Genomic DNA, 18,235 nt, shown 5'->3' on the forward strand with positions numbered 1-18,235 from the left:
CACATAGTAGGTACTCAGTAACTGAAAGGAACCAAGATTTATGAGACACTCTTAGCATCCTTGAATCTGGCCAGCCTGCCTTTCTGCGTGACTGTCACTCCCTACTGGAGCCTGTGCCCCAGCTGAGCTGCATTCCTGGAAGCTTCCAGAAATTGCACAAAGTAGGTGCCTGCTGCAGAAGCAAAGCACAGTCCCTTCTAGGTGGTCCAGGTACAGTCCCTTCTAGGTGGCCCAGGTACAGTCCCTTCTAGGTGGCCCAGGTACAGTCCCTTCTAGGCCACCTGCTCCGGCGCAGAGACACCCCAGACACATGGCTCGTAGCACAAGGTTGTCTTTATTGTGATGCTCAGTGGAAAACATCTGTAAACCAGCTCACTGTAGTGGTGGCGGCTGCAACCATGCTAAGGCACTTCCATTATATAAAAAAAGGGCAGGGGTGGGAGTTCTGTTCACTCCTTTGTGACAGCAACTGGGACCTGAATTCAGAGCTTTTTAGGCATATGTAGCTTTTATATATCTTCATGATTTCTTGAGAGTTTGTTTCCTTAAAAAAAAAAAATGCCTTTTTTGCCATAAGTAAGTCTAAATGCAGCATATACAGAACAGTTAGGAATACGGGGATCAGCCACCAGTGTAGACCAGTGTAGGACAAGCTACTCTCTTCTAGACGTGGTTCCAAAGGAAAGGCAGTGATAAAGACTTGGAATTTTACCATTTATTACAGTTAGAGGGAGAAAAGACAACTGTTTTCTTCTTTTAAAAATATCTGTGCAGATGGCAGAGTCTTGAATTATACTGAGTCAACGGTGCAGGTCAGCTACCCTCGGGCCCCAGTCCTGGAGTAGGTTCGAGATCACCTGGCCCTTTCCACTGCTCTGGCTGTCAGGCTCGGGACAAGTCCCTTAACCATTAAACATATTTGGTCCCCAAGAGTGTTGGAAGAGGCCACGGCTGGCCTCTCCAGCTTGGCCCCTGGGCCCTGTCTTCTCAGCCCAGAAGCCCTGCTGCAGCAGGGGTGGGCTGCCCTCGGCAAAGGAGGGAAAGGGGTCATCATTGCACTTGAGACATTTCAGAATCAGGAAGGTGGTGGTGGCGCTGCCCGGCAGGGGTGGGGAGGAACGCCCCTCCTTCCCCGCGCCAGCTTCCCGTGCCCTGCACAGAAGTGGACCCCCTGGGCCTGCTCATGCCGGACCACCCAGAGCCCACGGGAGTGGGGGGCCGCTGGGGCAGAGGGTGTGAGGTCACCGCGTGTGATTGCCAACAGCAAAGAAGGGAGAGGGTGGCGGAGGCGGGGGAAGGTGACAACTCTTCTGGGGCGTCGGGCTAGCAAAACTCCTTAGTCTGAAGAAAAATAGATTCGTAGAAAACTCTCTTGCCCATCCCCGGAGGCCCGCCCTCCTCACCTCACCATCTTGTGCCTTTCGGCAAGGGAAGGGGTGGGGGGATACTGCTGGTCGCTCTGTTCCTGGGCCAGGGCCCAGGACCCTGACTCTTTGGTATTAGATTCCGGGGGGCGGGGGGGGGGAGGGGAGCAGGCTGCAGCAGAGGAAGCCGGAAGCCCTTCAAGGAGGCCTGGCGGGATGGGTGGGGAGGTGAGGCCTGAGGTCCCCTGGCCTGGGGGGACGAGGTGGGGTCACGGTCACAGCAGTCCCAGGAGGGAGGAGGGGTGCTGCAGGGCTGGGAAGGGGAAGTGGAGTCGGTGCTGTCGTCCGTCTCGGGCAGCAGAAGAAGAAGAGGTTGTTACTCGGCAGCTTTGGCCTCAGCCGCGTCGGCTTTGCCGTCCACCTCCTCGTCCGAGCAGTCGCCGGCACCTTTCCGGGCCATTCGGCGGGGCACGACAAACGGCAGGTCCCCACGCCTGGGGGCAGAGGCAGCGGTCAGCAGTGCTGGCCAGGCGGCCGCAGTACAGCTCATGTGTTTCAAAGTGATCTTTAGAGGAAACTAGCTCCTGACATCCCACGGGGAGAAGCAACGGTGGGAGGGGGGCCTCCGGGGACACAGCCTCCAGCGGGGACAGGAGGGCTGTCCCCTCCTGCCCCCCCGGCCTGAAGCTTCCCACTTTCACCCAAAACACTAGCAAAAATCCGTCAGGTAATGGGGGCTGATTCAAAGCGGGGAGGCACAAGAGCAGATGAAGCTGCCCCTGCAAAATGCCACCCTCTGACCACACTGAGTACCAAACAGGCGAAACCAAGAGACACACAATGACTGTGTACAGTGCACAAAGACAGGCGTCTCCTTCCGGTCTCCGCTAAGAAAAGCGGTATCACACACTGACCAGACTGTCTGCTCTTGTTGCTTTTATGCTTTAAAAAACGATCCCTGGGAAAAGGAGGGAAGCAGTGAGAATCTCGACCAAGAAGACCCTCTGCCTCAACCATTTCATGCTGCCTGAATGTGACGTTCCTTTGAGAATTGCCAAGCAGCCCTTTCCATTGTTTCAGAGTTAGAAGATGCCCGTATTCACCCGGCGCCTAAAGCTGCGCCAGGGACCGGCCGGTTGCCTCAAGCAACTTCCAGTTGACAAAACCTGAAAATGTTCTCATCAGGTTTAGCGCTGCGACAGGAACAGACTCTTCAGGCAGGACGGGAAGAAATCACCTGGAGAGTTTATTTAAAAGGCAAGGCTAGGACCTCCCTGGTGGCACAGTGGTTGAGAATCCACCTACCAATGTAGGGGACACGGGTTCGATCCCTGGTCCGGGAAGATCCCACAGGCCGCGGAGCAACTAAGCCCGTGCGCCACAACTACTGAGCCCACGTGCCACAACTACTGAGCCCACGTGCCTAGAGCCCGTGCTCTGCAACAAGAGAAGCCACCGCAATGAAAAGCCCGCGCACCACAACTAGAGAAAGCCCGCGCACAGCAACAAAGACCCGGCACAGCCATAAATAAATAAATAAGTAAGTTTAAGAAAAAAAAAAAAAAGGCCGGGCTACAGCCCAGGAGGCAAGGAGAACGAGGAAGGGCTCTCTGACCGGCACTTTCTCGGCGTCATTAAGCACCTCGCTCGTTGACATCTAGCTGAGAAAGGTGACTGAGTTTATAGGAGCCTCATTTTCCAAATTCTGCTCTTCAGGACAAACTAACTTTTTGAAGGAGAAAGGGTCCTGTGAAGGGGCGGGTGGGGCCGGCGGGGCTCACCTGAGCTTGTTCTTGAGGGAGCTGACCTCGCGGTTCATGGCATCCGCGGTCTCCGTGGCATCCTCCAGCTCACGCTGCAGTTTCCGGCGGGAGGCATTAGCCCGCTGGGCCTCTTCCTCGGCCTCCTCCAGCTGCCGCTTGAGCTGCTTCAGGCGGGTAGACGCCTTGTCCGCCTGCGGAGACGCGTGGCCAGGGGCCCCGGTCACGACCCCACATGCCTGTGGCCCTCCCCGCCCTCAGCCGCCAAGGGGCAGGGCCCCGCTCCGCCGCCAACACACCTGGTCCTTGTACTGCTCGGCGCTTCTCCGCTCATCATCCACCTGCAGCAACACATCCTTCAGCTTCTTCTCGGCCCGACGCACCTGCTTGGAAGCCGCCTGGCGCTCCCTGAAAGGCATGAACACAGAGGCTCAGGGGGGCACCCTCTTTCGGAAGGTCTGGCCGACAAATCCACAGGCCGGGCCACCCATTCCCGGGCCTCACTGGTACTTCCCTTGATGCTAAGGTAGACTGCCTTTACTGAACACTCTTATGAAGGCACTGGGCTTAGCCCCATTTCACAGATAAGGAAACTGAGGTTCAGGGAAGGGAACTGACACATCTCAGAGAGCACATATAAAGCGAGGAAAAAGAGGACTTCCCTGGCGATCCAGTGGTTAAAGACTCTGAATTTCCAGTGCAGGGGGCACGGGTTCAATCCCTGGTCAAGGGAACTAAGATCGCACATGCTACCCAGTGCAGCCAAAGAAAAAGCAAAAAGGAAGACTGACCCCCATTACCCCCAAAGAAGTCTCCGTTTTGTTGAGCCCACAGATGGGCTGCCCAGGTGGGTGGGAACCCCACCTCTCGGATTCAGCCCTCAGAGAGTCATCAGGCTCCCCAACTTTAGAAGTGGGCTGTGGGTCCTATTCAAACTCCACAAGCCCCGGCAAAAGGCCCCAGGGAAAGGGATGAGAGCCCCGTCAGGATGGGGGGAAACAGTCTCAGGGATGGGCACACAGAGGAGCCGGCAGATGGTGCCAGGTGACGGGCGAGGGGCACCCACTTGGTCTCGTTGTCCAGCTGCTCCTCCAGCTGTGCGATCTTGGCCTCGAGGGCGGTGATGGAGGCCTTGTACTTGGACTTGACAGTGCCCTCCATCTCCTGCAGCTTGACCTTGAGCTCCTTGTTCTGGCGCTCCAGCTGCTGCCGCGCGTTCTCGTTCTTCTGGGCGTGACTGCGCTCCAGGTTCAGGTCGGTGTTGATCTGGTCGATCTGTGGGAAGAAGGGCTGGTGACCTTGAGGAAGGCGGGGATCCCGGCCGGGGGCAGAGGAGGGGCAGCTGGACCCTGCAGGGCCCCCGATCACTAGGCCTTCCCACAAGAGGGAGCTGCCCAGCATAAAGGGTCCAGAAGCAGCTCAGTGCCCGAGAGAGAGGAACCAAGGAGCCAGTGCAGGCACCAGGACATCGTCCCCTAAGCATCAGGGGGCGGCCGCCTCTGCCTCTGCCACTGGGGAGGCCCACCCGCGTCACCGAGGGGGCCCTGGTGCGCAGAGAGCCCCGCCGCTCACCTGCAGGTTGGCCTTCTTCAGCCTGTCGTTCACCAGCTCTGTGTTGCCCTGCTCCTCCTCCAGCTCCTCCTCCAGCTGTGCGATGCGGGCCTCCAGGCGCCGCTTCTCCTCCAGCGCCAGGGCACTGGGGAGTGGGGGGGGGGGAGGTGAGAGGGGCCGAACCAGAGCGGGGAACCCCGCACCCGCTCGCGCTCGCGCCGGCTCACCCTTTGCCGCTGCTGTTGGCCATCTCGTCGGCCAGCTCGTCCCGCTCCTGCTGGGCCTGGCGCTTGGCGCGCTCGGCAGCTGCCAGGTCCTGCCACGGGAACCCGAATGTGACCCGCCGGGGCCGCCCGCAGCCAACAGCCCTCCTCTGTGTCCGGCACTCTGAGCCCCTGGCCCCCTCTTCCCAAACCCCTTCCCAGGCCTGCCTCCTCCACGAAGCCCGTTCCCAGGAGCCCCTCTGAGGCCACAGCTGAGGCGCCGTATGATCACACAGCCCCATACCTAAGCGCTAAGAACTAAGCCAGGGCTTCCCTGGTGGCGCAGTGGTTAAGAATCCGCCTGCCAATGCAGGGGACACGGGTTCGAGCCCTGGTCTGGGAGGATCCCACATGCCGCGGAGCAGGTAAGCCCGTGCGCCACAGGTACTGAGCCTGCAGTCAAGAGCCCGCGAGCCACAACTACTGAGCCCGCGCGCCGCAACTACTGAGTCCGCGCGCCGCAACTACTGAAGCCCGCGCACCTAGAGCCCGTGCTTCGCAACAAGAGAAGCCACCGCAATGAGAAGCCCGTGCACCGCAACGAGGAGTAGCCCCGGCTCGCCGCAACTAGAGAAACGCCTGCGCACAGCCACAAAGATCCAACGCAGCCAAAAATAAAAATAAATAAATAAATAAATAAAATAAAAACTAAGCCAGGTGCCGGGGATGTTGCAATAAACAGGAAATCATCCTGGCCTGACGGGATGCTGGTCCCTCTACCTTCCAGGCAGACAGGAAGCAGGGGCGACAGGACAAAGACGTGAGTTAAGGCCACAGTGTGGGGCTCTGAAAGCCGGCGGGGGCAAGGGCTTCACCCTGAGGGTGAGGCGGCCTCACCAGAGACCCACGTGTGCAGGAGGGCACAGCCGGTCTGGGCAGGGCAGACGAGGAGAGCCTGGATGTCTGGCCCAGCTAGGAGCAACTGGGTAGCCAGCATCATCAAGGCAGAAGGCTGCCTAGAGCCTGGGGACGCTTTCCCGACCTGCCTCGTGTGAGGACAAGGCGCCGTAAGCCTCTGGGAGGGACCCCTCCTCGCCAGGCAGGAAGTCACCACAGGTGGTGGTGATTCACGCGAGGGAGCCGGCCCCAGGAGGTGACGAGTTAATTCACACACACACACACACACACACACACACACGTTCTAATCACACCAGGGAGCCTTGCTACTTCATGAAACCCCGAGGGGCAATTCTTTCAGAAAGCAAGAACCACACCGGCCCATCGCTGGAGCTTGGCCGTTCTTCCAGCTCTGCCCGGGTGGCCCCGGCAGGTGGGTGGAGGCCCCGAGCGCCCTGCTCCGGCCCGGCCCACCTCCTGCAGCTGGATCATCTCGGCCTCCATGCTCTTCAGCTTCTTCTCGTTCTCCTTGGCCTGCGCCAGGATCTCCTCGCGGGAGGCGCGCGTGTCCTCCAGCTCCCGCACGCAGTCCTTCATCTGGGCCTGAGGGCGGGGAGGAGAGACTTGGTGCCACTGTCCCACCGCTCCCGTGTGCCCACACAGTGCCCGCCGACAGGGACCGACGGCTGGGCCTCAGCCTGTGGCCACATTCAACCAACATGGCTATAAAAGGGCAAAAGAGGAAAGACACAGCTTCCCTTTATTCTATACCATCTTTACACGCTTTTAACTGTCAGGATCTACAAAGCACACCTGCGGCAGCGTTAGTCCCCGGGTGGGTATTAGTCCAGCTATGTTTTTGTTTACTTTCTACCGCCTCCTGTTGACTTGGATCCCGCACTCTGGGGCCATCCCCACTGCTCCAGGTCAACGGCCACCTGCCAGGTTAGTCCCGGCAACATGGCGCAGTCACGTGTCCTTTGTTCACTGGTGATTCGTTTTAACTCTGAAGATCTTGGGAAATAGTTGTGTTTTTTTCCCTTTTGGAGATAAATCCCAAATTGGGATTCCCCAGGCCAAAGGATACAACCCTTGCTGGGCAAGGCCAAGTGGTACCAGGTAGAGTGGCCACCGCAATGAGAGCACCTATGCCCTACGACCTCGCAAACACCAGTGTTTACACTCGTTCTTATTGTTGCCGGTTTGCTGGATATGATGTGGCATCTCAGAGCTGGTTTTTTAAACTTATTATTCTTTCATTACTGATGAGGCCAAGTATGTGTTCTGTGCTCCGAGCTGCTTCTCTGAACCATCAGCTTGGAAACTTCCACCATTGTCCGTTAAGGCTGGGATGGGCCACGTCTGGTTTATTCTAGAAATCTGCCACTAAGTGACTATAACGCCATTGCATTTCTAGGTTTACACTTGTTTGTTTCACTCAAAGACAACAATCTTACTGCAAGTTTGCTTCTGACTAGTTTGTTTCTGCTCAGCTTCTGGGTCTCCATCTGGGAGATGGAGCTAAAGGCACCCAAGACCTTCCTCGGGGAGGGCAACGCGGCACTTCCCAGCATTCACCGGCCACCCCACTAGTGTCCCAGCCCCGTGCTGAGCCCAGCGCTGCCATGTGCGGCCGGATCTGGTTGGGTCCAGCCTGAGCTCACCTGCAGCTTCCGCAGCTGTTTGATGGCTTCGTCCCGGTTCTTGTTGGCCGAGTCGATGTGGGCCTCCAGGTCCTTCAGGTCCATCTCCAGCTTCTTCCGAGCAGCTACGGCCATCGAGCGCTGCTTCCTCTCATCCTCCAGCTCAGTTTCCATCTCCCGCACCTGGGGCGATGCCAACGGCTCAGGAAACCGGACGTACCCACAGACCCTGCCTCAGCTCACGGCCCGGGTGGGCTTGGTCCAGTCCCGTGGCATCCACGGGGCGTCCAGGGACAGGGAGGACTCCTGACCATAAAACCCTAGTAGAGGGGGTCACTGACCTCCAGGCAGAGGATTGGAATGTGAGGACGTGGAGGGCGTAATCAGGGGACTCCCCCAGTCCCGGTGGAAGGAGAAAGGAGCCCCCAGAACCCGGGGCTCCCTGCCCGCCTCTGCCCAGGGGAGCGGGAGGGCCGTCCGCACCTGTCTGACCAGCTGCTTCTTCTTCTCCTCGCTCTGCTCGTCGCGGCCCTGCAGGTCCCGCTCGAACTGGGCCTTCATGGCCTGCAGGTTCACCTCCAGCCGCAGCTTGGCGTCCTCGGTGGCCTGCAGCTCGTCCTCCAGCTCCTCGAGCTGGGTCTTCATCTCCTCCACCTGCTGCTCCAGGGCCCGCTTGGACTTCTCCAGCTCGTGGACCTGCCGCCGAGGGGATGCGGTCAGGAACAGAGGGGTGCAAGGCCCCCAGGTCCCCAGCCTCAGTGTCCGTGAGCCCCTAATCCTTCGCGTCCTGAGGCCATCTCCCCACCCCCACCCCCGCCCCAGTGCCGGCCGTGGGCTCGGGGACTCACGCTCTTGCCGACGTCGTCCTTGGAGCTCATGAGGTCCTCCATCTCCGCACGGAATTGCTTGTTGAGCCGCTCCAGCTCCGCCTTCTGCTCCACGGCCTCCTCCAGAGCCCGGGCCAGAGACAGCGCCTTGGTCTCCTTCTCCCGGGCCTCGGCCTCTGCCCGGTCGCGCTCCTCTGCGTACTTGGCGGAGATGGTCTTCTCCTCGGCCAGGAGCTGGGAGACAGAAGGGCACCATGAGGCTCGAGCAACCGGCTCTCAGAAAGAGCTCAGGGCCTGCTGGCCTCTGGCAGGTAAAGCATCTGGGCCCGAACTCCCTGGGGAAGGAGGGTCCCAGGGGCCAGGACTGGGGGAGGGGGACCAAGGAGAGCAGCGAGCCGCTGCTTCCGATTGTGACACGTGCTGTGCAGCGTGTCCTCATAAGCAGACGGAGGTGGAGGTGGCCTCTGCCACAACCCATTGAGTCTGTGTAACTTTTATCACTTAGTAACCGAGGTTCTTTATGATACTCAGTGCCCCTTCCGGGAGAACCCACAGGAAGTAAATATTTCACCCTCAGGACCCGGAAAGCCCCTGGTTTTCCTGAATGACTGGTTGGTGTTTACCTTGAAAAGAAAGCAAATCTGGCTGCGCGGAGGCGCGAATCCCTTGTGGCCCCCCTCCAAGGACGTGCGGCATCTTTTCCCTGCGCTGGCCCACCCTGACCGTATCATCTTATTTTCCCCCCTCCCCCTTCCCTTTGCTGCAGCACCTCTTTATTCCATGGACTTATTTCTTAAATGGGAAACGCTTTAGACTGCACGACTCCATTTTTCTATCCCACCCCACTGCCTGCGTCTCGGTAAGCCGCCTCAGAGCTCCTGGAGTAAGCAAGAGTTGTGAACGTATAAAGAAAAATTCTAATTAGAGAAGATTCGAAAAACATAAAAAACCAAGAAAGGGGAAAAGTTGCTCCCAAACCTATCGTGAGCGCTTTCTTTCCAGGCGCCTCAACGAGCTGGAATCCGGGAGGGCCCTCTGAGCGCCTGCCCCTCAGGGCCCCCTCCTGAGCTGGTGACGGTGACCCCGGGCTGGGCTGACGGACAGAGGCCCCTGCCCGAGGCAGGGTGTCTGCAGAGGGGAGGACGTGAGGCGGTGGCAGCACCAACACCACCCACCTGGTCGAACTTCTTCTGCTTCTTCTCCAGGTTGGAGACGCTCTGCCGCTGGTGGTCCAGGTCCACGAGCAGGTCGTCCAGCTCCTGCTGCAGACGCGTCTTAGTCTTCTCCAGCTTGTCGTAAGCGGCCACCTTCTCCTCGTAGCGCTGGCTCAGCCCCTCCAGGTCCTTCTGGAGCTTCCTCTTGGCCTCCTCGGCCGTCTCCAGGCACCCCACGCCGTCCTCCACCTTCTTCCTCATGTCGGTGACCTGGGCGGGAGCAAGGGGTCAGAAGGCACCCAGCACGGCACCTGCTCGGGTAACGTGGCCACACCCGGGACAGCTGGGAGCTGGCCTGCCACCCGCCAGCGGAGGAATGGGGCACCAACCCAGTTACGGAGACGGCTCCCCCAGCCACTTCCCGCTCCCTCTGGGGCCAGGGGAATGGAGCTTCCGCAGAGGGCATAGCGCATAGAGCCCAGGGGGGGCGGACACCACAGGTCAGCTCGGCAAGGCCTCTCAGTCGTGACCCGCACCAGCCGCTCGTACCAAGACGGAGGCCTACAGTGGGAAGCCTCCTCCCCTCCCCCAGGCAGCAGCCTAGTGCCCCCTGCCTGCAGGCGTCCGTCTCGCAGCCCCCTCCTCGCATCTGGACACACAGCTGCCACCGTGCCCACACTCCCTACCGCCATCCAGGTACCCTGTACCCTCCCCGACCTGGTGCAGATCTTCTGGCACGTTTAAGTCCTAAGACAGGATCCGGAAGAGGGCCCTTGGTCTATCTTTGGCCCCGGACCCTTTCAGAGTCTAGAGAAGACTCTGACCTCCTTCTCATAACGAGGTTTGAACGTGCATAAAGCAAAATACGCAGGATTACCAAGAAACCAATATAGAAAAGTGCAGGTGTCGGGTATTTTTTAAGACTGTGGTTCAGTAACCATCGTGCTTCTTTATCAGCACAGCAGAGAGCAGGCTCCTGAGTGGCTAGGAGCACGATGACCTTCCCAAGGCCTGCCCTCAGCTCGGACACGATGACCGGTGGTTTCTACTGAACAGGCCACCGGCACTGCGAGGGCCACGGCTTGTTGCCTACATTCGTAACAGAAGAAAACGCCGAAGGCCAGCTGGAGATTGGTGAAATGACGATGTACGTCTCCTCCACCCAAGTTCATGGGTTCCTAAATTCTCCTTGGGGACCCCAGGCATGAGCCCTGGTCTGGGGAGGGCAGGAGCTCCCCCAGGGGAAGGTGTCCAGCTCGGGGAGGCCTGGGTGGACCCAGCGGCAGGGCTGTGCCCTGGAGTCCAGGTGGGCGCCCCGCCAGAAGCTCCCCAGCCTGCAGGCTCCAGCCCACAGTTCCCAGGGGTGTCTTGCAGGGAGCCAGCTCCGGACCTGGGCGTGGAGGGTGGCGATCTGCTTCTCGAGGTTCCGCTTGGCCTCCTCCTCCTCCTCCAGCTGCTCCTTTAAGGAGTTCTTCTCGTCCTCCACCTGCTTCAGCTTGGTGCTCAGACTCAGCTTCTGCCGGTTCTCCTCCTGCAGGAGCTCCTACTCCGAGAACAAGGAGGGCAGGGGCTCAGGACCCGCAGCGTCAGGGCCTCGCGGTCCCCATACCCTTGGTGGAAGAGGGGAGCAGTCCCTCGGATTCAGGGGGCAGCCTGGCAAGGAGCCGGGAGGACGCAGAGAGCCGCTGATGCAGGGGAGGACGCAGAGAGCCGCAGATGCAGGGGAGGACGCTCTGAGACAAAGACCCAGAAGCCTGGCAGCTAATGCCGTGCGGGCACAGGAGCCGTCCCGCCCTTACCTGCGTGTCCTGCAGCTGTGACTCCAGAGTGGAGAAGTCCTTGGTGAGCTTGCTGGACTTGCTGTCCGACTGGGTGAGAAGACCCGTCACATTGTCCAGCTCGACCTGCGCACGGATGGGAGACAAAGCCCCGTGAGCTCGACCACGACTGCTTGGGTCCCACCTCGGCTCTCTCGGCCATGCTGGACCTGAGTCACAGGCTGAACCCCAGAGGCCTCGCAGATTGAGCCAGGTTGCAGAGACAGAGACAGAGAGAGAGAGAGAGAGAGAGAGAGAGAGAGAGAGACAAGAGCGGGAGCCCTGGCGATGTGGGCCAGGACCCAGGAGGTCCAGCAGAGGCCTCACCTGCAGCTTGGAGACCTTGTCGGCCAGCTCCGTGCGCACGCGCTCCCCCTCGGTGAACTTGACCTGCAGCTCCTGAAGCTGGGCCTCCACCTTCTTGCGCTTGTGCTCGGAGTCCCCCTTGCCCTGAAGTAGCACCTTCACCTCGTTGGCCAGCTCCCCTCGCTCATTCTCCAGGGTCTGCTTGGCCTTCTCGAGGTTGGCTTTCACCTGGCAGCGGGGAGAAAAGCGAAGACGTGAAAGGGGGCACCTGTGACGTGAGGCTGGTCTTTCTAACATCATCGAAGATCCGGCGGGTCCAGACCCAGAATTGGCTGCCTTTGCAGCAAAAACGACACTGGGCAAGTCTGGGGGATGACGAGCTGGCAAGGATCCCAGACTCGGAAGGCTTGGGCCTGATGTGAACTCAGCACCCAGCTGGGGCCGGACACCCGGCACGTGGGCTCCCCCAGCTCTCACACCATCCCTGCCCGGCCTCCCGCACCAGCTTCAGGGAGCGTCCAAGGGCAAGATGCCATCATTGCAGATGTTAAGATTTTAGCTGTTCTTATAGGATGATGGAAATTATAATTGTTCGTAGGTAGACTTCCAGAAAAGCCTCTTGAAAATTTGATGTTCAAAGTAACACAGTGATGTTCTTCCAAACAACATAAAAGCCGAGTTTACAGAATAAACACGACAATCCCAATCTAGTCCGTACCGAGCCGGTCACAGCATCACGGGCAAGGTCAAGGGTAAACCGGACCCAGCGTGAATGCAAAGTCACTTTGGGTGAAAACAGCTAAAGGACCAGGCAAGGCTTCAACCTGCCCGGAACCAGGTGGAAATTGAAGGTAGACAGGTAGACAAGGCAGGTTTCTGAAAATATTGTACAGGTTGCCGTGTGGAAGAGCCTCTGCCTTCTCGGGCTGCCACCAAGGGTGGCCGTGAGCTGGAGGCCACCGGATGCAGGACTGGTCTTGTTCAGGAACTGCCCGGCCACAGCCGAGAAACCATCTGGGGTCAACGTCCCCAGGGTTCTCCCACGAAGACTCCAACTGACCACCTGTTGGGGGTGTTCTAGAGAAGGGACGGGCTTCAGAAAAGGGGACCCCGATGGCCCTCTGAAACTCAGAGTCGCTCCAATTCCATGAAATCTTCTGGTCTGGCAGGTTGATGAACAAGGTAATAATGAGAATAAATGATTCTTGAACAACTTACCGAGCCCTTACTATCCAAGTGCCTCACATGTTACCGACTCCAACTCTCACATTAATTGTAGGAGACGGGCTATCATCAGCCTCCCTTACAGATGGGGAAACTGAGGCACAGAGGGACCTACATCCCCAAGTAACACAGCCACGAGGGGCTGGAGCCTAGACCCTGCAAGGGCCCCCTGACCGTGGCAGAGCCTCACGGAGCCAGTCCTGGGGAGGCCCACGCACCCGCTTCGTCTGCTCCAGCTGCTCTGCCAGCTCCTCCACAGCCTGCGAGTGCTTCTGTCTCATCTCCTGGATCTGGGCCTCGTGGGTCTTTGCCTCCTCCTCAAGGGTCTTCTTCAGGATGTTCACTTCCTGTTCACGTTTGGACCTGGACAGAGAAACGCCCTCAGGAGGGAGGCCAGGGATCCAGGAGCGGTGCTGCCCTGGGGCTCTTCTGTGGCAGCAGAGAGCACCCGGCAACGGGCACTGGCCACCCCAGGAAGCTTTCTGCCCGCTGGCCTCTCTCCATGGCCATGCATCCTACAGCCCAGGCTCACAGACACACTTTTTTTTTTTTAAATGTACTGTAGGCCTTTTATGTAAGGAATTGGATTTTATTCTAAATACGAGGAGCCAGGAGTGCGTTATAAGCAGATTAATTAAATTAATTAATTTATTTATTTGGCCGCGGCACGCAGGATCTTCGCTTCCCAACCAGGGATGGAACTCGTGCCCCCTGCAGTGGGAGCGCAGCGTCCCAACCGCCGGACTGCAAGGGAATTCCCCACAGACACACTTGGTAGAGGCATCTGTAGCCTTTCAGCTTTAAAGCCCACCCTTGCCTCACCCCAACTCCAAGCCAAGCTCTTCTACTCTAGGGAGAAGCTGCTGACGAACCATCAGCTTCCGAGCTCTCTGCTCCATGACAATTGGCCACTGTGTGTATGCAGAGACTTGGGGTCCATCCCTCCCAGGCCACAGCCTCCCCTTCCCTGCACCACCACCCCTATCCCTCAGTGACTTGGGTGGTCGGTCCCAAGACACACCTGAGCTCCTGCTGGGCAGCCGTGGAGTCCAGAGTGTCCTCCAGCTCCGTTTTTAGAGCCTCCAGCTCCTCCCCGAGGTCTCGTTTCTGCTTCTCAGCTTTATTCCTAGCAGCACGCTCAGACTCCAGGTCTTCTTGGAGTTCGGAAATCTGAGATTCCAGCTCCCGGATCTTCTTTAGGGCCATGTTCTTCTGGGCGGCTTCTTCTTCCACTCTGCCAAAGAGAGCAACAACATCAGGACGAGGTCACTGTCACCTACGGAGAGCAGAGTCTGCGGAAAAGGCTTCAGAGAGGTGCAGCCAAAGCCACTTCTGGCAGTCATAATCATGGCCCTTAGGAGCTCTTCTCAGCGAAAACATCTGACGCATCCAGAAGACTGAGCGCTATTCCACTTTGAGAATTCAAAAACCTACAGAAGAATCATTTCATTTTCCAAATTAAGATTCAGTCCTTTAAACATTAAAAAAAAATGAAATGTTAACTGAAAAAAAAAAGGAAATAAAATGCTACAGTCCATGATTACAGCAACTAAGTAGAATTACAAATGTGCTCCGACTTTGGGTGATAATGACGTGTCAGTGCACATTCATGATTGTAACAAATGTATCACTCTTGCGGGGGAGGTTGCTAATGAGGGAGGCTGTTCACGTGGGGACTTGGGAATTCGCTGTAACTTCTGCTCAATTTTGTTATGAATCTAAATATGCCTGGAAAAATAAAATCTATTTTTTAAAAGCATGCCTGTAGCCATGAAATTTTAAAAAGGAAAGGAAAGAATTGCTATGATTGGATGACTAGGGTTGTGGATGAATTTTTGGGGGGATTACAAATGACAGAGAAGCCTTAGACTGCACTTTTAGTGAACAGAAAATGTTTTGTCATTAATTGGCTTCCAAGACAACAGCGGAGCGCGTGCCCGCAGTTCACTGGTGCACCGAGAGCCACAGCAGGGAGCACGCTGAGAGTGCGGGCACTGGCTGATGCTCTGGCCCTCACCTGGCCAGGGCAGCCTGGAGCTCCTCCTCTTTCTTGGCCAGCTGCATCTTGAGCTCAGCAATCTGAGCCTGCAGCTCGGCGATCTGGTCACTGAGGTCCGTGGAGTCTCCTTCTAGCTTCCGGCGGGTCTTCTCCAGCTCCTGACGCTGCTTCTCCTCTCTTCGCAGGCGCTCTGAGAAGGAAGAATGGAGAGATGCGAACAGACCCCTCAGTGGCTACAGATCTGTCTTTGTCTTCAAATCTTACATAAAATGCCAAATATTTGTTACAAAACATCCGTGCTGTTTAAATGATCATGATTCACACTCATACCCAACTCCTGGATGAAGGGCAAGAACGTCACCATAAGCTTCCAAGTCCTTGTCTCTCCAACCCCACCCACTGACCCTTCCCACCAAGGGAACTATTCCCCCAAAGTTCATGTTTACAGTTCCCTCGTTTCCCTTTGAGGCTCCACCATGTCTGCCTCCCTAAAAATTATAACATTTAGTCCTGCATGAATCTGAACTTACATTAGGGATCTGTCCTATATAAATTCTATGGAGACGGTACAGCGGGACCAGAGTCCAATGGGCTTTACGACTCCTGTTATGACGTCACCTAGGTGATGTCCTTAACTTTCTGTGCCTCATCTGAGTAGTAAGGCTATAAGACAAGCTACTTCCTTAGGCTGCTGGGAGGCTCAGATGCGTTGGTATCTGAAAGCACCTGGAACCGTGCCTGCCCATAGAGTGCGCAGTAAGGGCTGGCGACTCTTATTCCTCGTCTTACCTTGGTCGCTCAACATTAAAATCTTGACATTTAGCAACTTAAGTGTCACTGTAATCGACCCATTTGGACTTCTGTCTGTGTGTTCCACCATGTGAACACACCACAACTTACCTGTCTATCCTACAGCTGATGGGCACTTGTAGGATGGGCACAGCCTACAGCTGTGTGCCCTCCTGAGCCACGAAGCCGTGAGCATTCTTGCCCATGACTCCCAAGGCACATGGACAAGAGGGATGGGTTGCAGGCAAAGCTTCAACCTCACTAGCCACTGGCAGACTGTCCTCCGAAACTGTCTACCAAGTTATACTCCCACTGGCAGCGCGTGTGTGTTCTGACTGTTCTACATCTTTGGCAAGACTTGTTAGCGTCAAACTTTCACGTCTGCCAATCCAGCCGGCCTGCTGCCCCAAGACCTCCTGGATGATGGAGTCTTTCAGACTATTCCCAGGTGAAGAGATCTCTGTGTCAGGACGTCTCTTCCCCTTCATGGTCTGAACACCTTCACCCAGGAGGGGCCAAGAAACCAAGCTGGGAAAATTCTCCTAGCGACCAGCCCAGATGGTTTCAGCCCTACGTCCACTGGGCACTGACAACTGCCCTGCGCACCGGGCTGCCCCACGTCTCCCCAGAGGGAGCAGTGGTTTCTGGCTGGAGCTCAGAGCCCCCCCGGTGGTCTGGGCTCCCCTTGCCCCCTGTACCACTCCTCTCAAGGGGCAGGGGGACAAGGGGTCCCCAGATAGCACAGACCTGGGCTTGTGCCAACCTCCGAGCCACCACGGATCCCAGGGCACAGGGAGACGGAGGCAAGACTTGTCTCCCTGCCCCACGTGAAGCAACGGCCTCTCGCGATACCTGCCCGGCATCTTACAACACACACAGCACGTCCATGCGCATTATTTAGTTCATTCCTCACACTCACCCTTTCGCTGTGTCCCCTTAGAGGTAAGAGAAACTCAAGCTCACGGAGATTAATAGGTACAAGATGACACAGTTAGTAAGTGGCAGAGTCGCAGTCAAACCTAGACGCTCCTAGGAAGTCTCAGAAGCTTGGGAAACGCACGGTGCGCGACATGAGAGAAACGCCAGAGCTCAATTCTCAACACTCGTCACTTGGGGGAGCGTCCCTACCAACCAGTGCCTGGAGGTCCAGACTCCACAGGGAGCGGGCGCTGACCCCCATGTCTCGAGGGCAGCGGCCGGATACCACAGACCCCAGCCTCGCCCGCACACAGCGAGCGGGAGACCCGGCCGGCACTCCAGCTCCTGGCAGCAAGGCCCAGGCTGGGCCCCCGAGCAGGGGACACTCGAGCGATCCCGAGTCCGACCATTGCTGCCGCCACCCCCTTACCCTCCAGGTCGGTGATCATCGCCTCGTGCTTGTTCTTGAGCTTGGCCAGGCTCTTAGATTTCTCCTCCTCTTCCGTGAGGTTGGTGGTGAACTCGGCTATTCTGTCTTCCAGCAGCTTCTTCTCCTGGGGGGCGAGGGTGAGTCAGAGCTTAAAGTCAGTTGAGCGCAGAACACGTCAGCTCTCCTCAAGGCACGGCTCACCCCGACACTGAGGACTGAATGGCGGGGCAGGGCCTTAAACACCTGGTCAAGTTCATTAGGATTTCCTGGATCAAAGGAGTCATTCGGAAAGGTCACTAGCTCCCCTGCAATAGCTGGGCCTGCGTCACCCCTTTCTGCTCAGGTGAGAAGAGCCGCCAGGTGACAGTGAGCGTCAGCGAGGGAATTCAGGGCAGGCGGGATGACGCCACCTCCTGCATGCCTTCGACCTCCCCCGTCCTCACCCCCCAAAGTGCCCCTGCCCTTCTCACTTTCTGCTCTGTGTGGCCACCAGTGGAGTCCTAATCCCACAGTGGCGGCCACACAGCCAGCGTAACTCCCCACATCACAGGGTCCCGGGCAGCCGCCCTGCCCTGTCAACCTGGCCACCCCCATCCTCTGGAGATGGAGGTCAGCATCCTGACCTTGTCCCTCCTTCTCCTCTAACTTGATTCCCAGCTGTTATCTGTCGCCAGGCGGACGCTGACAGGGACCCAGCCGCAGCCCCGAGCCTGGAGCCGCTGCCCCAGCCGCTCGCCCCCGTGCCCCGGCTGCCGGGCTGCCGCCCCACCTTGGCCAGCTTGCAGTTCTGGTCCTCCAGGATGATCTGGCCCTCCTCCAGCTTCTTCAGCTTGGCCTCAGTGGTCACCTTCTCCAGCTGAAGCTTCTGCCGGGCGCTCTCCTCTTCCTCCAGCTGTTCCTCCAGTTCCTAACGGGAAGCCGGGGCGACGCCTGAGCAACTTGGATGCGGCCCGGCCCCCACGTGTGCGGTCATGTATTTAAAACCAGGGTGCGGGGACAAGAACCCCAGTCCAATCGCGGGGTCACGTGTTCCGAGGGGCCTCGTCCAGCAAGCATCCGCCCTCCGCTCCTCAGACCAGCCAGAGCCAGGACGGAGGAGGGGAATTAAATTGGCTTCGACGCTCAGTGGGGCAGGCATCTGACACGTCAGAAATAACCACCCAGGGAATTCCCAGGTGCTCCAGTGGTTCAGACTCCGAGCTCTCACTGCCGATGGGCCCGGGTTCAATCCCCGGTCAGGGAACTAAGATCCTACAAGCCGCGCGGCACGGCCGTAAAAAAAAAAAAAAAAAAATCCCCAAAGAGAACACGTCTCCAAGGCTGCCCCCGGGACAAAGGCTGTCCTCCCATGGC

The 18,235-nt window shown here is 57.8% G+C and overlaps 1 protein-coding gene across 1 annotated transcript in view; it reads right to left on the bottom strand.

Annotated features, from left to right (window-relative positions):
- Positions 1-315: 315 nt before the first annotated feature.
- MYH9 (myosin heavy chain 9) overlaps positions 316-18,235 on the bottom strand; it is a 93,208-nt gene continuing 75,288 nt past the window's right edge. Inside the window, exons 23-41 of the mRNA XM_082666068.1 lie at positions 17,652-17,789; positions 16,883-17,006; positions 14,764-14,935; positions 13,768-13,980; positions 12,965-13,109; positions 11,544-11,750; positions 11,199-11,303; positions 10,790-10,942; positions 9,421-9,669; positions 8,267-8,479; positions 7,902-8,114; positions 7,440-7,601; positions 6,250-6,378; positions 4,903-4,991; positions 4,697-4,820; positions 4,191-4,399; positions 3,424-3,532; positions 3,146-3,318; positions 316-1,858 (exon numbers count right to left, since the gene is read on the bottom strand). Coding sequence (XP_082522194.1) covers positions 1,741-1,858; positions 3,146-3,318; positions 3,424-3,532; positions 4,191-4,399; positions 4,697-4,820; positions 4,903-4,991; positions 6,250-6,378; positions 7,440-7,601; positions 7,902-8,114; positions 8,267-8,479; positions 9,421-9,669; positions 10,790-10,942; positions 11,199-11,303; positions 11,544-11,750; positions 12,965-13,109; positions 13,768-13,980; positions 14,764-14,935; positions 16,883-17,006; positions 17,652-17,789 — 3,045 coding nt within the window. The 3' untranslated portion in view covers positions 316-1,740. The remainder of the gene's footprint in view (positions 1,859-3,145; positions 3,319-3,423; positions 3,533-4,190; positions 4,400-4,696; positions 4,821-4,902; positions 4,992-6,249; positions 6,379-7,439; positions 7,602-7,901; positions 8,115-8,266; positions 8,480-9,420; positions 9,670-10,789; positions 10,943-11,198; positions 11,304-11,543; positions 11,751-12,964; positions 13,110-13,767; positions 13,981-14,763; positions 14,936-16,882; positions 17,007-17,651; positions 17,790-18,235) is intronic.

Source organism: Grampus griseus, assembly GCF_964374135.1.
Source record: "Grampus griseus genome assembly, chromosome: 11".
Classification (NCBI taxonomy): Eukaryota; Metazoa; Chordata; class Mammalia; order Artiodactyla; family Delphinidae; genus Grampus; species Grampus griseus.